The 9,862-nt window shown below is 39.4% G+C and overlaps 1 protein-coding gene across 5 annotated transcripts in view; it reads left to right on the top strand.

Moving 5' to 3' along the window:
- The window catches only part of LRRC49 (leucine rich repeat containing 49), a 178,889-nt gene that overhangs the window by 51,801 nt on the left and 117,226 nt on the right, over nucleotides 1–9,862 (top strand). For all 5 annotated transcript variants that reach the window (XM_034994748.1, XM_034994745.1, XM_034994746.1 and 2 more), the window contains one exon: nucleotides 658–719. In XM_034994748.1, the coding sequence (XP_034850639.1) occupies nucleotides 658–719 (62 nt within the window). The remainder of the gene's footprint in view (nucleotides 1–657; nucleotides 720–9,862) is intronic.

Consider the following 9,862-nt stretch of genomic DNA (forward strand, 5'->3'; position numbering starts at 1 on the left):
AACTACATTTAAACAGCCGTGGTTTACTTTGGGATGCTGTACCTAAACAGAACAGGGGTGATTTCTAATTGTAAGAATGTCTGATGTTTGCTTAGATTGGAAATTGCCCTTCAGTGACACTCATTATGATCTGCTATTCGTTTTATGGGGGAATTGCCAGCATATTGGTTCATTTATAACTGGGTGGTGTGTTTCCAAGGGTTTGAGAATAGTGAGGGAAATTGCTTTGAAATTCTCAGCACTGTTGTGAAAGCTAATTGCATAAATTTAAAATTTTAAAACATTTGAGCAGCTTCCTTTTAAAAGTGATTTTTAACAAATGTTAGATCCTACTATATTTGTGCTACAGTTGAAATGCTGAAGTAGCATTTTGGCTTCTTTCCCAAAAGCATGCTTAAAGAGGCTAGCAGCATCTCTCCCTATTCTCCTCAGTGCTTTTTACCTTGCGAGTGGTGCAGCTTGCTCTGCGGATGAACTGCCGCCCTCCCATTTAATCTGCAGTGGAGAAGAATGGAGCTCAATGTCTGGTAGAAAATAGTGCTCTAGCAAGGTTGCCGGAAACAGAAGTGAATATGTATTGCAACAGCTGAGCAAGAAGACATGTATGATAATTTTTTTCTTTCAGCTGATAAATTTTTGCTTTCTGTTTCCTTCTAGAGAGATGTGGACAATTTGCCCTGCCTCCAACGTCTGTTTCTCAGCTTCAACAATATCTCTACGTAAGTGGAAACTCCCAGTTTGTCATTTATTAATAACCTGGCTGTGTGGGTTCTGGTGCTTTAAATGAGGATTGTAAGTACCTTGGAAAATCTTATTGTCATGTAAGATTTTAAATTTGAAAATGATAGGGCCAAATGACAAAGTTCTTCGTGGAAAAACAAAGCTCTGGTGGGGATCAGAGACTCTAAGGCTAAAATGATGAAATTAGTATAGCATGTGCTTTTTCTTTAATTATACTTTAGGGTTGCTCTTTTGCAAAATGTGTATGTGGAAATGTCAACATATATTTTGCTGTCCTTTGTTTGACACTTACTGCACCAGTCAGTTGAATTAGAATTTCTTCCATAAATTATCATCTACAATCTGTGTAGCTACTAAGCAATTTTGATATAGCAGGCTATATTTGTCCCTGAGCCTCTTGCTAATTGGGCCATAACTTCTAACTTGCTATCCCTACTTTAGAACTATTGCTGCTAAGAAACAGTATATCAGAGTATATAAATGCCTACATTTTGTTTTCCAAAGAGCTGAAGTGTATCATCCTTTACATTGTGATGCTGTCTCATTCAGTGTCAATGTGGAAGATCTCAGCACTGGAGCTGAGACAGGCATTCAGGCTTTTCGAAGCAAAAAGACCTCTACTCCTTCCCTCATTCTTTCCTTCTCCTCTTTCCCCCAGCCACTCAGTTTGAACTATGCTTTGAACTGCCCGCTCTGTTCTTTAGTTTAACTTCAAGGCTGTACTTTGCACCAGCTTTTTTAAGAAGGTAAGAACTAAGTATAAAACAGTTCAGAACACATCTCTTCCTGAGCTCAAAGTCTATGCTTCTGAAAATTAAGAACCAGTGTAGGGGCACCTGGCTGGCTCAGTCAGTAGAGCGTGTGACTCTCTATCTCAGGGTCATGAGTTCAGGTCCCACATTGGGCGTAGAGTTTACTTAAAATAAATAAATAAACCTTAAAAAAAAAAAAAGAACCAGTTTAGTTTTCGTGCATTTTTTTTGTTTGCGTATTTTTCCTCCCCTATCAGATCTAAGTGTTAACTCCGTATCTCTGTGCTAGCTCTAAAAGTTAAGAGATTAAGTCCAGGTAGTGAACTTTGCATATGGGCATTATTTAAAAGAAAATACCCTTATTCTGTCTCTCTTCTCTTCTGTGGGAAAAATATTGAAGTTTTCTGTAAGACTTTTCATACTCTTTTCAGTTTATGCTGAGTGCTGTTCCAGTGGTCTTTCCATCTGTTGGGGAGGTGGGATTTCTGACAATGGCAGTGGAAGGGACACTTAATTTTCTTTAGGGAATTTCTTCCTAAAGACCATTAGCAACTATTTTGAGAAGATAGTTTCTCACTCTCACAATATTTGCTGTTTAAGGTGCTGGAAACCCTTAGATTCCCCCAACTTATGGTGGAATGCATTACTTTTGATTCTTTTTTTTTTTTTTTAAAGATTTTATTTATTTATTTGACAGAGAGAGACACAGCAAGAGAGGGAATACAAGCAGGTAGAATGGGAGAGGGAGAAGCAGGCTTCCCGCGAAGCAGGGAGCCCGATGTGGGGCTCGATCCCAGGACCCTGGGATCATGACCTGAGCTGAAGGCAGACACTTAACGACTGAGCCACCCAGGCGCCCCTACTTTTGATTCTTGCCTTGATTGTGGGGAGTATTTAAAGAGAGATACAAGTTTGGGCGTATAGGGGCTATGATATTCCCAGGTTCCCAGGATACTCGAACTTCTGAACTTCTGGCTCTATATAGAGTTGGTTTGAATTGCTTATATATAGGGAATTTTCTTCCCAACCTGGAAAGGAGTTTTACGACCCAGAAAAATAAAGATATGATTAATGGGATTACTATTGATAACTTTATTTTTTTAAAAACACTTTTACATGGTAGGTTTTCCATGAGCTGTGAAAAGCTATGCTTCTTGATAATAAACCTGTCGGTTCGATATACTACTTTTTAAGTTGGACCTCTGATTTTCATATGCCCAAAATCAATGATCTTTTGTGCCTTAAAGAGATAAATTACCAGAGGAAAGTTGTATCTGTCACATATATAATATATCCTTTGGTCATTGTCGCATTGTCATTAAGGAATATTTGCTTTGTAGGGGCAATTAAAGGTAATCAGTGTCATATGCTTCTCTGTCCTCCTCCCTCTCTTACAACTTTCTTTAAAAAGCATGATTTCCCAAGAAATTGAGCTAGTGGTGAGTCAACAATTTTAGTGGTTTCATTTTCTTACTAATTGTTTTCTCTGTGTTTCTACATAGGCTTAGCCCTTTACCTTTCTTTAGTAATTCCAGCTCACTTGCTTTTGAGGCTCAGTACATTTTCTCTTCTGTTCCTGTTGACACGTGTGGTCCAGGAGATGGTATATAGATTAGATTTGATCTGCTGGGGGAAATAATTGGAGAGTGCAAGCCTTGAAAACATTTCTGTTAGCTTTACTCAAGACACAAACATCTCAGATAGCTGGGCATCAGATGACTTGTAGTGATAACTGTAGTATCTTTTCAGGGCCTCCGTGTCCTGCTATAGTCCTGGCATAGTGGAGTTGTCTGGTTTTACAGTTTAGTGGCCCAGGAGTGACAGAGGTCAAGAAGAGTAGAAATAGCAGCATAAAGCTGAAAGTACCTTTTAGGACTCCCTCTGGGAAACTCACAGATACTATTCAGCCAATGAAAACATCCAATTAACTGTATATCCATTTCAGGGAGACAATTATGTATTGACTGTTATATAGTAGGGCTTCCTAGTTTTTGACCAAATTGTTGGATTCTTAGAGGGCCATTTGCATAAACTATTAGGTACCTGGTGGAAATTCGGAAAGTTCCAAAATGTGATGGCACCCTATTGAATACAGAGAATTCCAACATGGGTTAAGTAGGTACTTATATTTATTAAAAATTTTTTTTTAAAGATTTTATTTATTTATTTGACAGAGAGACACAGCCAGAGAGGGACACAAGCAGGGGGAGTGGGAGAGGGAGAAGCAGGCTTCCCGCAGGGCAGCGAGCCCGATGTGGGGCTCGATCCCAGGACCCCGGGATCATGACCTGAGCCGAAGGCAGATGCTTAATGACTGAGCCATCCAGGCGCCCCTAGGTACCTATATTTAATGTCATGTGTACAGAACCCCTTTTGTATGTTTTCCTGCAGCTATTAGAACACTGCATTTAGCACCACCAGGAGGCATGCAAGATGTGTTTAGAGAACGAATGACATGTATCTATGTTTATGTAGCTGAATAGAATCAGTGCTTCTGAAATTAAAATATCTCTCAAACCTGAGGAAGGCAGAGACACAAATAGGTAATTATTATACAGTGAGTTAAACTTAGTTGTGGTGATCTGTGGGGATATTAGAAAATGTAAATCAGCCTGAGGAAGGGAAGCGAAGGAAGCCTTTCCAGAGGGAAATGATACCTGGACCCAGTGCTAAGGGAAGAGTAGGCATAAGTGGAGCAAAGGGTACTTGGACATTTCTGGTGGAGGACACAAGCTGGGCAGAGTTGATGCAGAAGGCTCAGGGTGAACTCACTAGGTTTACCCTCTCTGGACCTGCAGTGAGGTCCTTGCTCTCCCTTTCTCCCTCCCCTCCCGGGCCTTCCTCCAGACCACAGAACACTGGAGGGACCTGCCAAAGTAGGTTTTATGATGATCACCCTGCAAGTAATATTCTGTGGTTAATCAAGGGGATCTGTTATATCTAATTAATTCTTCAGACATGGTAATTCCCCCATTATTCACCTCTTCTTCTGAGGTACTGTTTGTCTGTTTGATTTGTTTTGTTTTTCTTTGCTCTCATGATCTTAATTTCCAAGTAGTCTAATTGCATTTTTTTTCTAATGACTTATTCTTAGTTTATGGTTGAGAGAAAGTTTTCTTTGATTTCTAGAATTTACTTTTTCCCCCTCAGAGTTAATCCTGTATTTGCTCTCCAAACAAAATCAAACAAAAATGCTCTTTCTTTTTTTGGTTTCTTTATTTCTTTGATTTTTGGATGGCAGTTCATATTTACAAATGAGAGTCTAGATGGATTTGTTTTGTCAGCAATGGTTAGAAAAAATCACTATAAATGCAAATTGAGTATAGGATCTCTGCAGAGGGCATAGGGTAGGGAGGAGGGAAGATAACAACTCAGTTGGCCTTTCCTTTATGGTGAGCACAAGAAGCTTGCCTTCTGGAAATGGAGGCTCCTTTTTCATCTTGGCCCCCAGAATTTACCCAGAACGCTGCCTTTCCTCTCTCATCATTTTCAACCTTTGGACAATTCACAAGGCAGCGACTCTGAGAGTGAGATGCTGGAAAACTGTTACTGAAGGCTTCAATAATTACTGGACAACTGACCCACATCTGTTGCCAACATTTGCTGCCTCTGATGTAGGGAATATTCTAAGGTCCTGCTGGCAACACTTACAATGTAAATGATCCTGTTCATTTCAGGATTTTAGCAATTTGGGGTTTTACTGATCCCATCTGCTTTATATCTTCCAGAAATTCCTTAGTGTTCTGGTCTGCTGATGGAACTCTTCCTGGTTTTCTAGTACTGCTATGGATATTTTCATGCTTTTATGTTCATTCATTTCAAAGAAATTTTGAGAGGGTGGAGAGAGGTAAGTGCATGTGCTCAGGCAGCCATTCTCATAACTGTCTTTTCTTTGAGTGATTTTCCCCAAATAGGCTACACATAAAAATATCCTTGGAAGCTTCAAAAATACATAGTCACTGGTTTACTGCTGGGTAATCTGCTCCAGCAGATTTGGAGTGGAGCCAGGGATCTGTAATTTTTTTTTTTAAAGGTTTATTTATTTATTTATTTATTTGACAGAGGGAGACACAGTGAGAGAAGGAACACAAGCAGGGAGAGTGGGAGAAGGAGAAGCAGGCTTCCCACTGAGCCAGGAGCCCGATGCGGGGCTCGATCCCAGGACCCTGGGATCATGACCTGAGCCGAAGGCAAGACGCTTAATGATTGAGCCATCCAGGTGCCCCAGGATCTGTAATTTTTAAAGGCTTCTCACAGTATCCTGATGTGCAACTCAGTGCTAGATTTGGGAACCAGTGAGTTATGGCGCCCCAAAATGAGAATATGTGTTAACATAGGCATCACGCAAAATTTCCTTCACGAGGAAAAGCTTTATAAACAAAAATATTTGTCAAGGATAAAGTAAAGATTTGTGACCCTCAGAAGGTAGTTTATGATCTCTTCCACTGAGATGGTTGCAGGGTGCTGCTCTTCATTACAAGGTTAAGTTGAAATCAATTCTTCTTTTCAGACTCTCTCTCCTTTCATTCTCCAATGTAGAAAGTTTTTACAAGCTTTTTAAAAAACAAACAAAAAAACAAAAAAGAAGAAGGGTTTATAATTCTAGTGTCTTGATTGCCTAAAAGGGAATGGTTGCTGTTGCTTCTAAAACTGAGGGGAATTCAGTATAATTGGGAAAGGAGTCAAATACTAGTGAGGATCAAATATCAGCTCAGGACTCTTGGGCTTGTGTATTCTTTTTTTTTTTTTAATTTTTTTAATTATGTTATGTTAATCACCATACATTACATCATTAGTTTTTGATGTTGTGTTGCATGATTCATTGTTTGCGTATAACACCCAGTGCTCCATACAGAACGTGCCCTCTTTAATATCCATCACCAGGCTAACCGTGAGAGACGATGGACTCTGAAAAACAAACTGAGGGTTCTGGAGGGGAGGGGGGTGGGAGGAAGGGTTAGCCTGGTTGTGTATTCTTTTTTAAAATTGTGGTAAAAAAAATAAAATAAAATAAAATTGTGGTAAAATACATATTAATGTCCCATTTTAATCATTGTTAAGTATACAGTGCAGTGGTGTTACATTCACATTGTTGTGTAGCCAATCTCCAGAACTCCTTCATCTTGTAAAACTGAAACTGTACCCATTAAACAACATTTTCCCTTTCTTCCCTTCCCCAGCCCTGGCAACCACCATTCTGTTTTCTGTTTCTGTGAATGTGATTGCCCTAGATACCTGATGTAAGTGGAACCATACTGTATTTGACTATTTGTGTCTGGCTCACTTCACTTGCATAATGTCCTCAGAGTTCATCCATGCTGTAGCATTTGTCAAAATTTCTTTCCTTTTAATTATTCTTGAGGTAGTGTGGAACATACTAGAAGACAGAACTTGCAGAATGAGCCATGTCTACCTCTCCATCCTCATTGCCTTCCCATAATGCTCTAGACTCCTGGTCCACTGAGCTTCCTTAAAGGTAGCATGCTCCCCTTTGCCCACTCAGTCTTTGTATCTACAATGGCTTCTGGCAATAACATTTTTCTACCTGCTCGGTGCCTGAATAACTCCTGATCATCCTTTAGATTTGAGATTAAATGATACCAAGGGTTCTCAAACTTTAATATGCCTAAGAATTATCTGGAGAGCCTGCTAAAATGCAGCTCTCCAGGCCCATCTTCCATGGATTCTAATTCAGTAGTTTTAGGTGGGGCTCAGGAATTTGCATCTTTAGCAAATGATGTAGCTGACTTAAAAATACCACTTGTCTGTGTTTTTTAGTCTTTGGGTCAAAACCCATAGAGGGATCCTAAAATCAATCTTGTGGTTAAGGCTGGGAAGATAAAAATGGAATAGAAAATATCAGTTTGTTGCACATTTTCAGGACAAATATTGTTTCATGAAAATTTTCCAGTTTTAATTACATATGGGTGTGTGTATGCATGAGTTTGTGTGTGTACATTATTTTACTATAGATATGTGGGGACTGGGTTACAATGTAAATATATTTCTCAGTATGGATTGAGTTTACAAAGTTTGAACAATGCTATGGTGTCTTGCTACACGCTTTCCTCATAGCTTCCTGTACTTCTACAATTATTGCAGTTCCATAGTTTATTGAACTGTATTTATTTTTTAAAGATTTGTTTATTTATCTTAGAGAGAGAGAGAGGAAAAGAGCACGAGTGGGAGGGGCAGAGGGAGAGGGAGAGAGACTCTCAAGCTGACTCCATGCTAAGCTCGGAGCCTGACCTGGGGCTCCATATCATGACCCAGAGATCACGACCTGAGCTGAAACCAAGAGTTGGACACTCAACCGAGTGTGTCATGCAGGCGCCCCTGAACTTTCTTTTTAAATTGTTCTCCCTGCTAGACTGTAAACTTGACAAAGGCAAAGGCACATATCTAAAATGCTCACTGCAGTCTCTCCAGCGGCTACTATGTAAATAATATTACTATTTTATCAAAAAATTTTCCAGAAGAATTAATTTAATCCCTCAAGTAGAAATATTTTTCTCTGTGGTTTCAGAACATGTTTTGGTGGGTCCTCTTTAACGCCATTACTAAGTCATTTGGACTATTTTTAATGCCTGGACAGGTGAGGTTTAAAAGCTTATGCGATCAAAGTAATCTTGGCAGTTGTTTCTGGCTTCTAGGTCAAGCTATTGATTTGTCAGTAAAGATCTTGCCCAGAACTTCTAGAATAGAGGAAAATCTGTAGAACCTTCCCATTAGAGGGGTTGTATCAAGGGTAGGGTCACGGGTGTCATCGGCCCCAGGGTATGGGTAAGAAGGAGTTGCAGTGTCTGTAGGGCATTCGAAAACAATAATAAAACTGAATAATAAAAACCTGCTCATGTGGGCCTCTCGTACCTCCTTCCTTTTCTTAGTAAGACTATGCTATTTGGACTCTGCTTTCTCTTTATGATGTCACTGAAAATTTTAAGCTAGGATTACATTTTCTTTTGGGGGGCAAAATACTGTTACAAGTTCTCTAATGATCTCTTTTAGTAATTGTATGACTAAAGGTCACCAGACTGCAAGCTTTGGGTGTGACTTTTCCTTCTTTATGGTTCTCTAGGGCAAGGGTATCCTCCAGGCTATTTTCAAAATTTATGAAAAATGGTTCATAATTTTACCTTTATTAGGAAATCATTCTCTTTGCATTTTTTTTTAAGATTTTATTTATTTATTTGACAGAGGGAACACAAGCAGGGGGAGTGGGAGAGGGAAAAACAGGCTTTCTGCTGAGCAGGGAGCCTGATGTGGGGCTCAATCCCCAGACTCTGGGATCATCACCTGAGCTGAAGGTCAACGCTTAACAACTGAGTCACCCAGGCGCCCCTCTCTTTGCATTTTTTCCCAAACTCTATTTCAACTTGGTTAGGTACACCATATGAATTATATATTCAGGAAGAAATCAAGTGAGAGAAACTCAGACTACCCTGCAGTTGTCTCTTTTAGTACTAGTTGATATTTTAAGGAGGAAATTGTTTTACTGACCTTCAGAATGTATTGGTAGTTGTTAGGAACTCAGGTTGTTATATAAAGTGTTCCTATAGCTGAGGCTTGACTCTCCTTGTGCTTTCCAGGATTGGAGGTGTTGCTTATGTCATTTTGGCTTGAAGGAAATTAATTTTTCTTAGTTCTAATATCCAGCACACTGTTAAAATGGCTTCACATTTTTTTCCTTTCTGGCTCAAGTTAACAGATAACCAACAATAGGCCAATTTTCTTTCTAACCTAATAAAACAGAAATCAACAGAATAACACAGAAACCAATTATTGACAGATCTTTTCTGACCGCCTACTAAGAAAAGTTTTAAATTTAAGAAATGACTACATATTGGGGTGCCTGGGTGGCTCAGCTGGTTAAGCATTTGCTTTCAGCTCAGGTCATGATCCCAGGGTCCTGGGATCGAGTCCCGCGTCAGGCTCCCTGCTCTGCGGGGAGTCTGCTTCTCCTTCTCCCTCTCCTTCTGTGTGTGCTCTCTCTCTCTAGCTCTCACTCTCTCTCAAATAAATAAATAAAATCTTTGAAAAAAATTAAAAAAAAAAAAAGAAATGACTACATACTTGCCAAGGAAATTTCTGATTTTACTCCTCTTCAAGGTGTTTGCCTGATGGCTGACATGTGATTCACCTTCACACAAACATTTAATTGCATTTTTCTAAATGTGATAGGCATCATCTAAAGAGGACCTACAAAAAAAGTCCTAAAAATAGGGGCCCTTTCCTTTTCTTTCCTTTCCTTTTTCCTTTCCTTTCCTTTTTCCTTTCCTTTCCTTTTTCCTTTCCTTTCCTTTTTCCTTTCCTTTCCTTTCCTTTTTCCTTTCCTTTCCTTTCCTTTTTCCTTTCCTTTCCTTTCCTTT

Source organism: Mirounga leonina, unplaced genomic scaffold (genome assembly GCF_011800145.1).
Source record: "Mirounga leonina isolate KUSES-001 unplaced genomic scaffold, KU_Mleo_1.0 Mir_91, whole genome shotgun sequence".
NCBI lineage: Eukaryota > Metazoa > Chordata > Mammalia > Carnivora > Phocidae > Mirounga > Mirounga leonina.